The sequence below is a fragment of the Oncorhynchus mykiss genome, chromosome 22 (assembly GCF_013265735.2).
Source record: "Oncorhynchus mykiss isolate Arlee chromosome 22, USDA_OmykA_1.1, whole genome shotgun sequence".
Lineage (NCBI taxonomy): Eukaryota > Metazoa > Chordata > Actinopteri > Salmoniformes > Salmonidae > Oncorhynchus > Oncorhynchus mykiss.
In genome coordinates, this window is record NC_048586.1 from 50,824,635 (window position 1) to 50,843,895 (window position 19,261).

General features: G+C 46.9%; 1 protein-coding gene across 3 annotated transcripts in view; it reads right to left on the reverse strand.

Moving 5' to 3' along the window:
• LOC110502197 (MAGUK p55 subfamily member 4) overlaps window positions 1-19,261 on the reverse strand; it is a 49,544-nt gene that overhangs the window by 20,984 nt on the left and 9,299 nt on the right. For 2 of the 3 annotated variants that reach the window (XM_036959500.1, XM_036959501.1), the window contains exons 3-14: window positions 17,445-17,522; window positions 16,928-17,011; window positions 15,737-15,868; window positions 10,813-10,894; window positions 6,389-6,474; window positions 6,073-6,150; window positions 5,489-5,685; window positions 4,570-4,628; window positions 2,138-2,155; window positions 1,985-2,026; window positions 1,852-1,872; window positions 1,666-1,680 (exon numbers count right to left, since the gene is read on the reverse strand). In XM_036959500.1, the coding sequence (XP_036815395.1) occupies window positions 1,666-1,680; window positions 1,852-1,872; window positions 1,985-2,026; window positions 2,138-2,155; window positions 4,570-4,628; window positions 5,489-5,685; window positions 6,073-6,150; window positions 6,389-6,474; window positions 10,813-10,894; window positions 15,737-15,868; window positions 16,928-17,011; window positions 17,445-17,522 (892 nt within the window). The remainder of the gene's footprint in view (window positions 1-1,665; window positions 1,681-1,851; window positions 1,873-1,984; window positions 2,027-2,137; window positions 2,156-4,569; window positions 4,629-5,488; window positions 5,686-6,072; window positions 6,151-6,388; window positions 6,475-10,812; window positions 10,895-15,736; window positions 15,869-16,927; window positions 17,012-17,444; window positions 17,523-19,261) is intronic. The other variant, XM_036959502.1, reaches the window with a different exon arrangement.

Consider the following 19,261-nt stretch of genomic DNA (forward strand, 5'->3'; position numbering starts at 1 on the left):
TCTATAAAGCTGTGAGTCTTCTGGGTAAGTCTCTAAGAGCTGTGAGTCTTCTGGGTCAGTCTCTAAGAGCTGTGAGTTTTCTGTGTCAGTCTATAAGAGCTGTGAGTCTTCTGGGTCAGTCTATAAGAGCTGTGAGTCTTCCGGGTCAGTCTATAAGAGCTGTGAGTCTTCCGGGTCAGTCTATAAGAGCTGTGAGTCTTCTGGGTCAGTCCATAAGAGCTGTGAGTCTTCTGGGTCAGTCCATATGAGCTGTGAGTCTTCTGGGTCAGTCCATAAGAGCTGTGAGTCTTCTGGGTCAGTCCATAAGAGCTGTGAGTCTTCTGGGTCAGTCTATAAGAGCTGTGAGTATTCTGGGTCAGTCCATAAGAGCTGTGAGTTTTCTGTGTCAGTCTATAAGAGCTGTGAGTCTTCTGGGTAAGTCTCTAAGAGCTGTGAGTTTTCTGGGTCAGTCTATAAGAGCTGTGAGTCTTCTGGGTAAGGCTCTAAGAGCTGTGAGTCTTCTGGTTAAGTCTCTAAGAGCTGTGAGTCTTCTGGGTAAGTCTCTAAGAGCTGTGAGTCTTCTGGGTCAGTCTCTGTGAGCTGTGAGTTTTCTGGGTAAGTCTATTAGAACTTTCCACACCTGGATTGTGCAACATTTGCCCATGATTCTTTTCCAAATTCTTCAAGCTCTGTCAAATTGGCTGTTGATCATTATTAGAAAACCATTTTCAGGTCTTGCCACAGATTTTCAAGCACATTTAAGTCAAATCTATAACTCTATAAGTATCTCCAGTGTAAATTTGGCCTTGTGTTTTAGGTTATTGTCCTGCTGAAAGGTGAATTCATCTCCCAGTGTCTGGTGGAAAGCAGACTGAACCAGGTTTTTCTCTAGGATTGTTCCTGTGCTTTATCCTGAAACACTCCTCAGTCCTTAACGATTACAAGCATACCCATAACATGATGCAGAATGGTACTCAGTAATGTGTTGTGTTGGAGAGTGATACTCAGTAATGTGTTGTATTGGAGAGTGGTACTCAGTAATGTGTTGTATTGGAGAGTGGTACTCAGTAATGTGTTGGAGAATGGTACTCAGTAATGTGTTGTGTTGGAGAGTGATACTCAGTAATGTGTTGTGTTGGAGAGTGGTACTCAGTAATGTGTTGTGTTGGAGAGTGGTACTCAGTAATGTGTTGTATTGGAGAGTGGTACTCAGTAATGTGTTGTATTGGAGAGTGGTACTCAGTAATGTGTTGTATTGGAGAGTGGTACTCAGTAATGTGTTGTGTTGGAGAGTGGTACTCAGTAATGTGTTGTATTGGATTGCCTCCAAACATAACACAAAGTAGTTGTAGTTTTACTTTAGTGCCTTTCAAAAAAAAATCTAAAAACATAATTCCACTTTGACATTATGGTTTATTGTGTGTAGGCTATTTACCAAAATAATCTACATATAATCCATTTTAAATTCAGGCAGTAACACAACAAAATGTGGAAAAAGTCAAGGGGTGTGAATACTTTATGAAGGCACTGTATTGTCCTCTTCTGAATACACTGGGAAAATGTATTATAATATTGTTTTATACTCTCCAAACCAAGAGAATACAGGTAAACAACTACTACAGTAAACAGTCAAATGATAAATTGACAAAACGATTCACAGCAAGAAATATTAATTGGTATATTGACCTTCTCTGAGGTCCTCTAGAATATCACAACGGTGGAAAATAAAGAGAAGAAAAAAAACTGGTGAATAACGGTCTCTTTTCATCGTACAGATGAACCACAAAAAATACTGATGAACACTATATTGAAAGAAAACAGATACATCGACAGAATTGATCAAAACCATGACTCTAATAAAAACTTACCTACCAGATTCAAAATCTTCTTCATCTAATAAAGACCGATCAAAAAAAAAGTGTTAATTCGCTGCCTGTTGTTACGGAGCAATAGTAGTTAGTATACAACAGATAAGAGTGATATGGAATGAGGACGATGTGGTTACCTGCTATGGCACCGTTTCCAATGTTGGTCTTAACGTCGTCCTCTGGAAGAGAAAGCACAAGGTCAAACAGAGATCCTGCTACTGTCTCGGTCAAGACAAATCCAAGTCCCACCCACACCACAAAAAAAGTATTTGTTTATATATTGTACGTACCATCAGCAGCTATGCTCACTTTAGGGTCAGCAGAGAAGACAAAGGAAACAGAACTCATGATAAAGACATTTGGACAACCTGACAAACACCAAACACACAAAAGAGGGTGGAGCTTTGTGGTCCATTTTTTACAGAAGCTCTATGTATCTTATCTAGAATTCACACTATAGAGTGTTGTGACTTTGGCTATGGATATTCAAGATAATTTACTGAACAATGACTTACATGCATCTGATTTATTTAATTTGTTTTTTTTTATCCAAATGAACTGAACGAACCAGTAAGGTGTTTTGACATAGACAGATCCCTTGAATTTACTGTATCAGTAGTTATCATGAACAATTACATCAACAATAGTCTTAACAGTGAATTTACACAGGGGATCACGTCTTTCACGTGACACAAAGGGTCCTGTTGAAAACATGCGAGAATTCGTTAAGGAGGGGACTTACGAGAGAGTTTCTCTCTTTCTTTTGAATTAGCCCTCTGGCTAATTATTTTGGCTGAGAAAACTCCTCAGAATATGACAACAGGAAAAATATGCCAAGGTGCTATTCCTTTGGCAACACAGAATAAGCGTGTGCTCGTTATGGCATTTTCAGACCTCACGGTGGAGGCCGTTGTTTTATTGCTCAATGAATATACACTACCGGTCAAAAAAATCGCAAATATAAAATATATTTTTTAATTTGTTTAACACTTTTTTGGTTACTACATGATTCCATATGTGTTATTTCATAGTTGTACAATGTAGAAAATAGTAAAAATAATGAAATGAGTAGATGTTCTAAACCTAATCCGTCTGGCCCTGTGAATGTTGACCTGTTACCAACCCTTAGTAAACTTTTGGAAAAAATTATGTTTGACCAGATACAATGATATTTCACAGTATACTAATTGACAACAGACTTTCAGCACGCCTATATGGAAGGGCCTTCAACATGCACCGAAACTTACACAAATGACTGATTGGCTGAGAGAAATTGATGATAAAAAGATTGCGGGGGCTGTTTTGTATGACTTCAGTGCGGCTTTTGACATCATCGATCATAGTCAGCTGCTGGTAAAACGTATCTGTTATGTCTTTACATCCCCTTCTATATTGTGTTTTGAGGGTTACCTGTCTAACAGAACACCGAGGGTGTTCTTTAATGGAATCCTCTCAAATATAATCCAGGTAGAATCAGGCATTCCCCAGGGCAGCGCTCTAGGCCCCTTACTTTTTTCATTTTTTTTTTTTTACTAATGACAGTGTGTATGTATGAGAATGACTCAACACAATACACGTCAGCTACTACAGCGACTGAAAATCACTGTGACACTTAAAGAGCTGGAGTCAGTTTCAGAATGGGTGGTCCTAAATATTTCAAAAACTAATAGATTTGTATTTGGGAGGAATCATTCACTAAACTCAAAACCTCAACTAAATCTTGTAATGAATAATGTGGAAAATGAGCAAGTTGAGGTGATTAAACTGCTTGGAGTTACCCTGGATTGTAAACTGTCATGGTCAAAACATATTGATGCAGTAGTAGCTAAGATGGGGAGAAGTCTGTCCATAATAAAGTGTTGCTCTACCTCCTTAACAACACTATCAACAAGGCAGGTCCTACAGGCCCTAGTTTCTACCTTCTTAACAGCACTATCAACAAGGCAGGTCCTAGTTTCTACCTTCTTAACAACACTATCAACAAGGCAGGTCCTACAGGCCCTAGTTTCTACCTTCTTAACACCATCAACAAGGCAGGTCCTACAGGCCCTAGTTTCTACCTTCTTAACAGCACTATCAACAAGGCAGGTCAAATGTAATGTCATGTAATATTTTTAATTGTAAATAACTGCCTTAATGTTGCTGGACCCCAGGAAGGGTAGCTGCTGCCTTGGCAGGAACTAATGGGGATCCATAATAAACCCAAGGAAGCGTAGCTGCTGCCTTGGCAGGAACTAATGGGGATCCATAATAAACCCCAGGAAGAGTAGCTGCTGCCTTGGCAGGAACTAATGGGGATCCATAATAAACCCCAGGAAGAATAGATGCTGCCTTGGCAGGAACTGATGGGGATCCATAATAAACCCCAGGAAGAGTAGCCGCTGCCTTGGCAGGAACTAATGGGGATCCATAATAAACCCCAGGAAGAGTAGCCGCTGCCTTGGCAGGAACTAATGGGGATCCATAATAAACCCCAGGAAGAGTAGCTGCTGCCTTGGCAGGAACTAATGGGGATCCATAATAAACCCCAGGAAGAGTAGCCGCTGCCTTGGCAGGAACTAATGGGGGTCCTTAATAGTAGTATAATAGTATAGGTGTAATAGTATATAATAGTATAGGTGTAATAGTATATAATAGTATAGGTGTAATAGTATATAATAGTATAGGTGATACTATAGGTGTACAGACAGTCTAAGAGTAGGATGTTAGTGCTGTTACTCACAGGATTTGATGCAGGTATGGGCCTGGAAAGGCTGTGACCACCATGTCTCCCTCTGTTTGCTGCACAATGGAGACCAGAGAGGTCAGGGGGTTAAAGCAACAAAAACAAAAACAACAAAAACATCCCTGAAACTTAAGTCGATCTCAGATCGATTGTCTGCGTAGCCAAGGTAACCTACCTTTTTTAAATTATATAAATGTCGTTATATCTGAGTTGGGATTTTTGGCCTAAAAATGACCTCTTCCATGCTCTCATGGCGCTGTAACCTAGCAGCTGCTGGTATGAGGCCTACATTCAGACAGTCACTGTGCTCACGCTCCCAATTCGAATCTACGTTCACAGTGCATGCCCGAAAACGTCGACATGAAAAATCCTATGACTGAAACTTCCCAGGTGTGCCTGGGAGGGCATATGCCCACCCACTGTGGAGCCAGGTCCAGCCAATCAGAATACATTTTTTCTGCACATGAAATATGGGACCAATTTACATGCTGTGTTTATATTTTCGTTCAGTCTATATGACAGAAGTCCCTCGTACTCCTTCACTGATTTGATCACACTGAACATACACTTCTTCGATTGAGTGACCGCTATAACTGTGCTGTGTTGGTCTGGCTACGGGTTAAATTAGGAGTCTTCCAGGGTTGGGGTCAATTCCATTTTCATTTAGTCAATTAAGGAAGTAAACTGATTGACTGAATTGAAATGGAATTGATCCCAGGTGGTGTCCCATCTCTTGTGAAGGCTGTGGTGTGTGTGTGTGTGTGTGTGTGTGTGTGTGTGTGTGTGTGTGTGTGTCTGTGTCTGTGTGTCTGTGTGTCTGTGTGTCTGTGTGTCTGTGTGTCTGTGTGTCTGTCTGTCTGTGTGTCTGTCTGTCTGTCTGTCTGTCTGTCTGTCTGTCTGTCTGTCTGTCTGTCACCTCTTGAGCAGACTGGTGGAGGGGATGAGGCCAGCGCAGGCTGAGGCACTGGGCAGCTTCCTAGCCTGCCACCAGTGGATGTCTGTCTGGTCGACTATCTCCAGCAGGTCTCCTCTACTGAAGACCATGCCAGCGTCAGGGCAGGGGATGGCTGGGTCCTGCAGGGGGCAGTAGTCTGCCATGGCCCGCACATACAGCTGAGGAGAGAGAAAAATAAGCAGAAGAAGCAGCAGAAGAACAAGAAGAAGCAGCAGAAGAAGCAGAAGAAAAAGAAGAAGAAGAAGCAGCAGAAGAACAAGAAGAAGCAGCAGAAGAAGCAGAAGAAAAAGAAGAAGAAGAAGCAGCAGAAGAAGCAGAAGAAAAAGAAGAAGAAGAAGAAGCAGCAGAAGAACAAGAAGAAGCAGCAGAAGAAGCAGAAGAAAAAGAAGAAGAAGAAGCAGCAGAAGAAGCAGAAGAAAAAGAAGAAGAAGAAGAAGCAGCAGAAGAAGAAGTTGGAGCGGAGAGGAAGGACATGAGTAAACAAACAACACACATGCTATTAGGAAACTACCTGGATTATTGAGAGATTGTTATAGTGACCTCACCAAGGCTGGCTGTTGGGTCTTAGTTGATTGTGGTGTGCTTGGAATCACTTTGAACAAAATAGTGCCTTGAGATTGGACCTAGAGGGATGAGTTTAAAACAGAACAATAAAGAGACGAGAGAAGACGAGAGATAGGGAGAGAAGAATAGAGAGACGAGAGAGAGAGAGAGAGAGAGAGAGAGAGACAGAGAGAGAGGGAGAGAAGAAAAGAGAGAGAGAGAGGGAGAGAAGAAAAGAGACAGAGAGAGAGGGAGAGAAGAAAAGAGAGAGATGCATAGAGAGAGAGAGAGAGAGAGAGAGAGAGGAGAATAACTGACCAGTATCTGTATGACCTGTTCTGGGTCCAGTCCTTCTACAGGGTTCCCATTCACCTCCACCAGCAGATCCCCTGGATGCAGAAGACCTGCACAACAAACACAGTAAGGAAACCTTGGATCCACAACTTGATCTTACAGACTCAGGCAGCAGCAAGTCGCTAAGAGGTTTGATAGAGATAATCATGACTGTACAGGTAAATGCTAGTCTCTCAAGTCAGGCAATTGTTTCTATATTAGCCACAAAAAAAGCACACAAGGCTAGGTGGAAGTCAAGGCTAGGTGGAAGTCAAGGCTAGGTGGAAGTCAAGGCTAGGTAGAAGTCAAGGCTAGGAGGAGGTCAAGGCTAGGTGGAGGTCAAGGCTAGGTGGAAGTCAAGGCTAGGAGGAGGTCAAGGCTAGGTGGAAGTCAAGGCTAGGTGGAAGTCAAGGCTAGGTAGAAGTCAAGGCTAGGAGGAGGTCAAGGCTAGGTGAAGGTCAAGGCTAGGTGGAAGTCAAGGCTAGGAGGAGGTCAAGGCTAGGTGGAAGTCAAGGCTAGGTGGAAGTCAAGGCTAGGTGGAAGTTAAGGCTAGGTGGAAGTCATGGCTAGGTAGAAGTCAAGGCTAGGTGGAAGTCAAGGCTAGGTGGAAGTCAAGGCTAGGTGGAAGTCATGGCTAGGTAGATGTAAAGGCTAGGTGGAAGTCATGGCTAGGTGGAAGTCAAGGCTAGGTGGAAGTCAAGGCTAGGAGGAAGTCATGGCTAGGTAGTCGTAAAGGCTAGGTGGAAGTCAAGGCTAGGTGGAAGTCAAGGCTAGGTGGAGGTCATGAATAGGTGGACGTCAAGGCTAGGTGGAAGTCAAGGCTAGGTGGAAGTCATGGCTAGGTGGAAGTCATGGCTAGGTGGAAGTCATGGCTAGGTGGAAGTCAAGGCTAGGTGGAGGTCAAGGCTAGGTGGAAGTCCAGGCTAGGTGGAAGTCATGGCTAGGTAGACGTATAGTCTAGGTGGAAGTCAAGGCTAGGTGGAAGTCATGGCTAGGTGGAAGTCATGGCTAGGTGGAAGTCAAGGCTAGGTGGAAGTCAAGGCTAGGTGGAAGTCAAGGCTAGGTGGAAGTCATGTCTAGGTGGAAGTCATGGCTGGGTGGAAGTCAAGGCTAGGTGGAAGTCATGTCTAGGTGGAAGTCAAGGCTAGGTGGAAGTCAAGGCTAGGTGGAAGTCAAGGCTAGGTGGAAGTCAAGGCTAGGTGGAAGTCATGTCTAGGTGGAAGTCATGGCTGGGTGGAAGTCAAGGCTAGGTGGAAGTCATGTCTAGGTGGAAGTCAAGGCTAGGTGGAAGTCAAGGCTAGGTGGAAGTCAAGGCTAGGTGGAAGTCATGGCTAGGTGGAGGTCAAGGCTAGGTGGAAGTCATGGCTGGGTGGAAGTCAAGGCTAGGTGGAAGTCATGTCTAGGTGGAAATCAAGGCTAGGTGGAAGTCAAGGCTAGGAGGAAGTCATGGCTAGGTGGAAGTCATGGCTAGGTGGAAGTCATGTCTAGGTGGAAATCAAGGCTAGGTGGAAGTCAAGGCTAGGTGGAAGTCAAGGCTAGGTGGAAGTCATGGCTAGGTGGAGGTCAAAGCTAGGTGGAAGTCAAGGCTAGGAGGAGGTCAAGGCTAGGTGGAAGTCATGGCTAGGTGGAAGTCAAGGCTAGGTGGAAGTCATGGCTGGGTGGAAGTCATGGCTAGGTGGAAGTCAAGGCTAGGTGGAAGTCATGGCTAGGTGGAGGTCAAGGCTAGGTGGAAGTCATGGCTAGGTGGAAGTCAAGGCTAGGTGGAAGTCATGGCTAGGTGGAGGTCAAAGCTAGGTGGAAGTCAAGGCTAGGTGGAAGTCAAGGCTAGGTGGAAGTCATGGCTAGGTGGAAGTCATGGCTAGGTGGAAGTCAAGGCTAGGTGGAAGTCATGGCTAGGTGGAAGTCAAGGCTAGGTGGAAGTCATGGCTAGGTGGAAGTCATGGCTAGGTGGAAGTCAAGGCTAGGTGGAAGTCAAGGCTAGGTGGAAGTCATGGCTAGGTGGAAGTCAAGGCTAGGTGGAAGTCATGGCTAGGTGGAAGTCATGGCTAGGTGGAAGTCAAGGCTAGGTGGAAGTCATGGCTAGGTGGAGGTCAAGGCTAGGTGGAAGTCAAGGCTAGGTGGAAGTCATGGCTAGGTGGAAGTCAAGGCTAGGTGGAAGTCAAGGCTAGGTGGAAGTCATGGCTAGGTGGAAGTCAAGGCTAGGTGGAAGTCATGGCTAGGTGGAAGTCATGGCTAGGTGGAAGTCAAGGCTAGGTGGAAGTCATGGCTAGGTGGAGGTCAAGGCTAGGTGGAAGTCAAGGCTAGGTGGAAGTCATGGCTAGGTGGAAGTCAAGGCTAGGTGGAAGTCAAGGCTAGGTGGGAGTCATGGCTAGGTGGAAGTCAAGGCTAGGTGGAAGTCAAGGCTAGGTGGAAGTCATGGCTAGGTGGAAGTCATGGCTAGGTGGGAGTCATGGCTAGGTGGAAGTCATGGCTAGGTGGAAGTCAAGGCTAGGTGGAAGTCATGGCTAGGTGGAGGTCAAGGCTAGGTGGAAGTCAAGGCTAGGTGGAAGTCATGGCTAGGTGGAAGTCAAGGCTAGGTGGAAGTCAAGGCTAGGTGGGAGTCATGGCTAGGTGGAAGTCAAGGCTAGGTGGAAGTCAAGGCTAGGTGGAAGTCAAGGCTAGGTGGAAGTCATGGCTAGGTGGAAGTCATGGCTAGGTGGAAGTCATGGCTAGGTAGACGTAAAGGCTAGGTGGAAGTCAAGGCTAGGTGGAAGTCATGGCTAGGTGGAAGTCAAGGCTAGGTGGAAGTCATGGCTAGGTGGAAGTCAAGGCTAGGTGGAAGTCATGGCTAGGTGGAAGTCAAGGCTAGGTGAAAGTCAAGGCTAGGTGGAAGTCATGGCTAGGTGGAAGTCATGGCTAGGTGGAAGTCAAGGCTAGGTGGAAGTCAAGGCTAGGTGGAAGTCAAGGCTAGGTGGAAGTCATGGCTGGGTGGGAGTCATGGCTAGGTGGAAGTCATGGCTAGGTGGAAGTCATGGCTAGGTGGAAGTCATGGCTAGGTGGAAGTCATGGCTAGGTGGAAGTCAAGGCTAGGTGGAAGTCAAGGCTAGGTGGAAGTCAAGGCTAGGTGGAAGTCATGGCTAGGTGGAAGTCAAGGCTAGGTGGAGGTCAAGGCTAGGTGGAAGTCAAGGCTAGGTGGAAGTCATGGCTAGGTGGAAGTCAAGGCTAGGTGGAAGTCAAGGCTAGGTGGGAGTCATGGCTAGGTGGAAGTCAAGGCTAGGTGGAAGTCAAGGCTAGGTGGAAGTCATGGCTAGGTGGAAGTCATGGCTAGGTGGGAGTCATGGCTAGGTGGAAGTCATGGCTAGGTGGAAGTCAAGGCTAGGTGGAAGTCATGGCTAGGTGGAGGTCAAGGCTAGGTGGAAGTCAAGGCTAGGTGGAAGTCATGGCTAGGTGGAAGTCAAGGCTAGGTGGAAGTCAAGGCTAGGTGGGAGTCATGGCTAGGTGGAAGTCAAGGCTAGGTGGAAGTCAAGGCTAGGTGGAAGTCAAGGCTAGGTGGAAGTCATGGCTAGGTGGAAGTCATGGCTAGGTGGAAGTCATGGCTAGGTAGACGTAAAGGCTAGGTGGAAGTCAAGGCTAGGTGGAAGTCATGGCTAGGTGGAAGTCAAGGCTAGGTGGAAGTCATGGCTAGGTGGAAGTCAAGGCTAGGTGGAAGTCATGGCTAGGTGGAAGTCAAGGCTAGGTGAAAGTCAAGGCTAGGTGGAAGTCATGGCTAGGTGGAAGTCATGGCTAGGTGGAAGTCAAGGCTAGGTGGAAGTCAAGGCTAGGTGGAAGTCAAGGCTAGGTGGAAGTCATGGCTGGGTGGGAGTCATGGCTAGGTGGAAGTCATGGCTAGGTGGAAGTCATGGCTAGGTGGAAGTCATGGCTAGGTGGAAGTCATGGCTAGGTGGAAGTCAAGGCTAGGTGGAAGTCAAGGCTAGGTGGAAGTCAAGGCTAGGTGGAAGTCATGGCTAGGTGGAAGTCATGGCTAGGTGGAAGTCATGGCTAGGAGGAAGTCATGGCTAGGTGGTAGTCATGGCTAGGTGGTAGTCAAGGCTAGGTGGAAGTCAAGGCTAGGTGGAAGTCATGGCTAGGTGGGAGTCATGGCTAGGTGGGAGTCATGGCTAGGTGGAAGTCAAGGCTAGGTGGAAGTCAAGGCTAGGTGGAAGTCAAGGCTAGGTGGAAGTCAAGGCTAGGTGGAAGTCAAGGCTAGGTGGACGTAAAGGCTAGGTGGAAGTCAAGGCTAGGTGGAAGTCATGGCTAGGTGGAAGTCAAGGCTAGGTGGGAGTCAAGGCTAGGTGGACGTAACGGTTAGATAAATGCACCAGGCAGAATTGTCACATTTGAGAAGAAAAGGTCAATAGTATGTGTGAATGAACCCAGTCAGACAGACTCACCACTGCGATCTGCAAGGCCTCCGTGTATCACCCGGGCTATGTATATCTCTCCTGTTTCCTCGTCCCTCTTTATCGTGGCTCCCTGGTGGGTAAAACATTAAAAAAACGTGATCGCATGCATTTCTTTGACATAAAAAAGTTCCTAATTGAAGTGTTTTGTGTGAATGGAGACGAGACATGGTTCTGGTTCATGGGGAAAGCGATGACGATGGACACGATGACGATGGACACGATGACGATGGACACGATGAAGATGGACACGATGATGATGGACACGATGAAGATGGACACGATGAAGATGGACACGATGAAGATGGACACGATGACGATGGACACGATGAAGATGGACACGATGAAGATGGACACGATGAAGATGGACACGATGAAGATGGACACGATGACGATGGACACGATGAAGATGGACACGATGAAGATGGACACGATGACGATGGACACGATGAAGATGGACACGATGAAGATGGACACGATGACGATGGACACGATGACGATGGACACGATGAAGATGGACACGATGACGATGGACACGATGACGATGGACACGATGACGATGGACACGATGACGATCAACAAAACATGCCCTGTCAAGCTGACGGAGGTGGTGATGCCGGTAGGAGCCGATGTGATCAGGAGGAAATGAATGATATGAAACAGCAGTGAAAAGGAGGCAGATGGTGGTGATGATGGTGGTGATGATGGTGATGATGATGATGATGATGGTGGTGATGATGGTTATGATGGTGATGGTGATGATGGTGGTGGTGGTGATGATGGTGATGGTGATGATGGTGGTGGTGATGGTGATGGTGATGGTGGTGGTGGTGATGATGGTTATGATGGTGATGGTGATGGTGGTGGTGATGATGGTGGTGATGGTAATGATGGTGATGGTGATGGTGGTGATGATGGTGGTGGTGGTGATGATGATGGTTATGATGGTAATGATGGTGGTGGTGGTGATGGTGGTGGTGGTGATGGTGGTGGTGGTAATGATGGTGATGGTGATGATGGTGGTGATGATGATGGTGGTGATGATGATGGTGGTGATGATGGTGGTGGTGGTGATGATGATGGTTATGATGGTGATGGTGCTGATGGTGGTGGTGGTGATGATGATGGTTATGATGGTGATGATGGTGATGGTGATGATGGTGGTGATGATGGTGATGATGGTGATGGTGATGATGGTGATGGTGATGATGGTGATGGTGATGATGGTGGTGGTGATGATGGTGGTGGTGGTGATGGTGGTGATGGTGATGATGGTGATGGTGATGATGGTGGTGATGATGGTGATGATGGTGATGGTGATGATGGTGATGATGGTGATGGTGATGATGGTGGTGGTGATGATGGTGATGATGGTGGTGGTGATGATGGTGGTGGTGATGATGGTGGTGGTATTGATGATGATGGTTATGATGGTGATGGTGATGATGGTGGTGATGATGATGATGATGGTGGTGATGATGGTGGTGGTGGTGATGATGATGGTTATGATGGTGATGATGGTGATGGTGATGATGGTGGTGATGATGATGGTTATGATGGTGATGATGGTGATGGTGATGATGATGGTGGTGATGATGATGATGATGGTGGGGATGATGGTGGTGGTGGTGGGGATGATGATGGTTATGATGGTGGTGATGGTGATGATGGTGGTGATGATGATGGTGGTGATGATGATGATGATGGTGATGATGGTGATGGTGATGATGGTGGGGATGATGATGGTGGTGATGATGATGATGATGATGATGATGATGATGATGATGATGGTGGTGGTGATGATGATGGTGGTGGTGGTGATGATGGTGGTGGTGGTGGTGATGATGATGATGATGGAAAGTTTAATTGAATTTTTGAGAATGAAGAGATGCCAGAATGTGAGACAGAGTAAAACCAGTAACAAGGTAGAGACCAGATTAAAGGAGAGATAGTAAGTAAGTTATACACTGCAATGACGGGATGTACCACTGAACCTTTGACTGAGATCACAGGAGGTCAACAGTCCAAATACAGGAGACAGAACCCTTGGGAATGATAACGCCGTCAACCGAATTCAGTCTATTTACCTTTCACGGTTATGTTCGTTGTTGAAGACAGCAGAGCAGATGAAGGAGGAGAGGAGACCAGGATCCTGAGTGTTACTTCTTCTTATTCTTCTTCTTACTGGAAAAGCATCCTGTGGTGTTCTGGTCCTCCTCTACTCCTGAACCTGAACCAGAGAACCCGTTGGAGAGATGGGCCTGTCCGTTACCAGGTCCCTGGAGAGGACCACTGATGGCCACCCTCCTCTTACCGCTGCCCTTCTGACCCGAGACTGAGGAAGACTTCCTGGAACTTGGAGGTGAGAGGTGACTATCCATAAAGGCTACGATGGAGGATGAGGAGGAGGAAGAAGAGGAGGAGGAGGAGGAGGTGAAAAAGTGGCTAGGGGGAGGAGATGGGAAGCGTTTGATTTGAGGACGAAGAGGAGGTGGTGGAGGAGGAGAAGGAGGTGAAGGGAAGAGTATGGGTTGAGGAGGAGGAGGTGGTGGAGGAGAGGGAGGTGAAGGGAAGAGTATGGGTTGAGGAGGAGGAGGTGGTGGAGGAGAGGGAGGTGAAGGGAAGAGTATGGGTTGAGGAGGAGGAGGTGGTGGAGGAGAGGGAGGTGAACGGAAGAGTATGGGTTGAGGAGGAGGAGGTGGTGGAGGAGAGGGAGGTGAACGGAAGAGTATGGGTTGAGGAGGAGGAGGAGAGGGAGGTGGAGGGAAGGGTATGGGTTGATGAGGAGGAGGAGGAGAGGAAGGTGAAGGGAAGAGTATGGGTTGAGGAGGAGGAGGTGGTGGAGGAGAGGGAGGTGAACGGAAGAGTATGTGTTGAGGAGGAGGAGGAGGAGAGGGAGGTGGACGGAAGAGTATGGGTTGAGGAGGTGGTGGTGGTGGAGGAGAGGGAGGTGAACGGAAGAGTATGGGTTGAGGAGGAGGAAGAGAAGAGGGAGGTGAACGGAAGAGTATGGGTCGAGGAGGAGGTGGTGGTGGAGAGGGAGGTGAACGGAAGAGTATGGGTTGAGGAGGAGGAAGAGAAGAGGGAGGTGAACGGAAGAGTATGGGTTGAGGAGGAGGAAGAGAAGAGGGAGGTGAACGGAAGAGTATGGGTCGAGGAGGAGGCGGCGGCGGAGGTGTGTCGTGAGACTTGGATTCAATAACGAGTCCCTGCAGTTTATCGACCACCTCCACTAACAAGTTGAGAGCTAGAGCATTCTCATCCACGCTATCTGACATCAGCTGCGTGGCGGACACCATCTTCTGGCCCAGGTCACGGACATCAATACTGCTGTTCTCCATGCTGCTGGCTACGGCCTGGACCGTACTCCTCAGCTCGTCCAAGCTGGGCTGCTCAGTCATATCCAGAGAGTGGTCCCTGCTAGCTCCGTTCTGGGAGCCTAGCCAACTCCGACGCCTGGGCGTGGGGCTAGAGGGAGCCGTCCGAGCCCGGGGGCCACCGCTACTACTACCAGGAGTTAGGATCTTACTGGGGTGGTCCCCCAAAGCGGAGTGATAGACAGGGGACTTAGTGATGGTTGGGACGGGGCCCTTCCAGTGAGAGAGAGGGTAGGCATAGTCCCCCTTTCTTAGGTCGTAATTCCTGTTGTCTCCGTTCTGTTTGTCCTCAGGCGAGGTTTTATCTCCACAGGGGGACGAGGAAGACAGTCGTAGAGGTTAGAGGTCAGAGGAGAAGATGGAAGAGAAAGAAAGCAGAAACATTCATGATCATTAAGAAGAAGATCCAACCCAGCAGAAAGAAGTAACAGAAACAGTGATGAGGACGAATCACATTTAAAAATACTTCCTGGAAAGGAAAGAAGAAGCATCACAATACACTAACACGTATTGTAGCTGCTTCCTGTGTCCCCTCTGTCCTCCTACCATCTGTGTGTACAGGGCTGTAGACAGAGGGAGCAGAGTGGTTCAAGCCTCTCTCCCAGAGGTCTCCTGTCTGGCGACACAGCTTGCAGCTGCCTATGGAGTCATAGCGAGGAAGGAGTCGCGACCCGATGGACTCGAAGCGAGGGAGGGGCCGGGACTGACCAGGAAGCAGGGGGGCCAGCAGGTCAGCAGAGGTATAACTGTCCCTGTGCACCCCTGACGCGGCTAAATGCTCCCCTGACCACGCTCTCCTCCCGTGGACCAGTCTCTCGAGGGTGATGCGCCGCAGGCTGTCCCAACGACTACGCATAAACCCTCCGCTGGCACTACCTCGTCCACCGTTCTTATAAGTAGAGACAGAGTCTGGGGTTACATTAGGACTAGCACCCCAGTCAACAAGTTAACAGCCCCAGGGATGAGACCGAAGTCTTTAGGGGAGCTACGAGAGAGTAGCAGTCACTACAGATTATAGCTTCTGTAATGTCCTCAGAGTGACTAACAGACCGTATAAATAGAGATTACTGTTTTGCATGTTCATGATACGTATACCACAGAATATTCCCCTTGAGAATGTAACTTCAGCTACTTTGAGCCGTCATCAGTAACAGAGTTTATTGCCTTATCTCCCTTATCGTACCTCATTTACACACACTGTATATAGATTTTTCTACTGTATTATTGACTGTATGTTTGTTTATGTGTAACTCTGTCGTTGTTTCTGTCGCACTGCTTTGCTTTATCTTGGCCAGGTCGCAGTTGTAAATGAGAACTTGTTCTCAACTGGCCTACCTGGTTAAATAAAGGTGTTCTCAACTAGCATACCTGGTTAAATAAAGGTGTTCTCAGCTAGCCTACCAGGTTAAATAAAGGTGTTCTCAACTAGCCTACCTGGTTAAATAAAGGTGAAATAAATCAAATCAAATAAAAAACAGTAGTGTAATGTGTGAGTGTAACAGCATTGTGAGGTGTAGAGTTCTAGTAGATATATGTACCAGAGGCTGTTTGTTCTTGACCAGACAGACGATCCTCATGGCCTCCTCGTCTTCCGGCAGGTCCTCAGGGAGCGGAGGGAGAACTGGCTCATAGTCCGTCTGGGCCACCATGTCATGGGCTGAGAGGAGGGCCTGGGAGAGGAAGAACACGGGCAGTCAGCCAGCAAGTACGCCAACTAGACAGTCAGTCAGTCAGTCAGTTAGCCAGTCAGTCAGCAAGTACGCCAACTAGTCAGTCAGCCAACCAGTCAGTCAGTCAGTCAGTCAGTTAGCCAGTCAGTCAGTTAGCCAGCAAGTAGGCCGACTAGTCAGTCAGCCAACAAGTAGGCCGACTAGTCAGTCAGTCGGCCAACCAGCTAGTCAGTCAGTCAGTCAGTGAGTCAGTTAGCCAGTGAGTCAGTTAGCCAGTTAGCCAGTCAGCCAACCAGTCAGTCAGCAAGTCAGCCAACCAGCCAGTCAGTCAGCAAGTCAGCCAACCAGGTAGCCAGTCAGTCAGTGAGTCAGTTAGCCAGTCAGTCAGTGAGTCAGTTAGCCAGTCAGTCAGCCAACCAGTCAGTCAGTCAGCAAGTCAGCCAACCAGGTAGCCAGTCAGTCAGTGAGTCAGTTAGCCAGTCAGTCAGCCAACCAGTCAGTCAGTCAGCAAGTCAGCCAACCAGGTAGCCAGTCAGTCAGTGAGTCAGTTAGCCAGTCAGTCAGCCAACCAGTCAGTCAGTCAGCAAGTCAGCCAACCAGCCAGTTAGTCAGTTAGCCAACCAGCCAGTCAGTCAGTCAGCAAGTCAACCAACCAGCCAGTCAGTCAGTTAGCCAGTCAGCCAACCAGTCAGTCAGTCAGCCAACCAGTCAGTCAGCAAGTCAGCCAGTTAGCCAGTCAGTCAGCCAGCCAGTCAGTCAGTTAGCCAGTCAGTCAGTCAGCAAGAGGAACACAGATCAACAGAGGGAAGTCCTATAGCCTCTTTCACAGTACTAAGCCAAGCTAAACTGAGCCGAACCAAGTGATACTTCACTGGCCATTTACCCATCTAGAATAGTTTATTGAAAGGAAAATAATCAAGACAGCACGCTAACGTTCGGGTTAGCACGCTAGTGTTTGGGTTAGCACGCTAGTGGGAGAAGGCCACAAGTAGTCTAATCTGTTCTGACAGTAAAAGCCCAACGGTCTGAATAAGGTGAATGAAAGCTCCCACAGCTTACCTGTAGATGGGGGGACTTCAGTAGACTATAGAGCTGTCTGGCCTCTGGGGACGGAGCTGGTACTGCTCTGATGTTGGACAGGATCTGTTAAACAGGCATACAAACAAACACAAGATCAATACCATTAGCTGTCATTCATGATGTTGTGGGCTGCACAGTTAGCCCAAGTCATCTAGTTCTCTGTCGGAGAGTGAGGGTACGTCCTAAATGCTACCCTACTCCCTATATAGAGATATAAAGTCAATTAAGAACAAATTCTTATTTTCAATGACGGTCTAGAAACAGTGGGTTATCTGCCTTGTTCAGGGGCAGAACGACAAATTCTTGTCAGCTTGTCAGCTCGGGAATTGATCTAGCAACCTTCCGGTTACTAGTCCAACGCTCTAACCACTAGGCTACCTGCCAAGGTACTGACCTTGAGAGTGAGACCAGTGGCATAGGGCAGGTAGTTACTGGGTGGACTGACCTCGTGAGAGAGACCAGAGGCATAGGGCGGGTAGGGACTGGGTGGACTGACCTCGTGAGACAGACCAGAGGCATAGGGCAGGTAGGGACTGGGTGGAAGCCTTCTGAACTTCTGCAGACACTCGTAGATCTGTAGAGAGAACAGACATGCAATACAATGCATCTTTATCTGTTCATTACACAGAGACAAAACAGACAGACAGGCACTGGGTATGACATTAACAGGGTTGGCGTAGCGACTACTGTAGAAAACACCAACATTAAAGAGGGCTAGCATAGCGACTACTGTAGAAAACACCAACATTACAGAGGGCTAGCATCGCGACTACTGTAGAAAACACCAAGATAACATTACAGAGGGCTAGCATAGTGACTACTGTAGAAAACACCAAGATAACATTACAGAGGGCTAGCATAGTGACTACTGTAGAAAACACCAAGATAACATTACAGAGGGCTAGCATAGTGACTACTGTAGAAAACACCAAGATAACATTACAGAGGGCTAGCATAGTGACTACTGTAGAAAACACCAAGATAACATTACAGACGGCTAGCATAGTGACTACTGTAGAAAACACCAAGATAACATTACAGAGGGCTAGCATAGTGACTACTGTAGAAAACACCAACATTACAGAGGGCTAGCATAGTGACTACTGTAGAAAACACCAAGATAACATTAGAGGGCTAGCGTAGCGACTACTGTAGAAAACACCAAGATAACATTAAAGAGGGCTAGCATAGCGACTACTGTAGAAAACACCAAGATAACAAGGTAACATTAAAGAGGGCTAGCATAGTGACTACTGTAGAAAACACCAAGATAACATTACAGACGGCTAGCATAGTGACTACTGTAGAAAACACCAAGATAACATTACAGAGGGCTAGCATAGTGACTACTGTAGAAAACACCAACATTACAGAGGGCTAGCATAGTGACTACTGTAGAAAACACCAAGATAACATTAGAGGGCTAGCATAGCGACTACTGTAGAAAACACCAACATTACAGAGGGCTAGCATAGTGACTACTGTAGAAAACACCAAGATAACATTAGAGGGCTAGCGTAGCGACTACTGTAGAAAACACCAAGATAACATTAAAGAGGGCTAGCGTAGCGACTACTGTAGAAAACACCAAGATAACATTAAAGAGGGCTAGCATAGTGACTACTGTAGAAAAAGAGGGCTAGCGTAGCGACTACTGTAGAAAACACCAAGATAACATTACAGAGGGCTAGCATAGTGACTACTGTAGAAACACCAACATTACAGAGGGCTAGCGTAGCGACTACTGAAGAAAACACCAAGATAACATTAAAGAGGGCTAGCGTAGCGACTACTGAAGAAAACACCAAGATAACATTAAAGAGGGCTAGCATAGCGACTACCGTAGAAAACACCAAGATAACATTACAGAGGGCTAGCATAGTGACTACTGTAGAAAACACCAAGATAACATTACAGAGGGCTAGCATAGCGACTACTGTAGAAAACACCAAGATAACATTACAGAGGGCTAGCATAGCGACTACTGTAGAAAACACCAAGATAACAAGGTAACATTAAAGAGGGCTAGCATAGTGACTACTGTAGAAAACACCAAGATAACAAGGTAACATTAAAGAGGGCTAGCATAGCGACTACTGTAGAAAACACCAAGATAACAAGGTAACATTAAAGAGGGCAAGCATAGCGACTAGGATAACAAGCATACATATAATTCATGTACCATGTCACTACCATGTTTGTCTGTATGTATGTATTAAAAGGTATTGATTAAAAGGTATTGATTAAAAGGTATTGATTAAAAAGGTATGGATTAAAAGGTATTGATTAAAAAGGTATGGATTAAAAGGTATT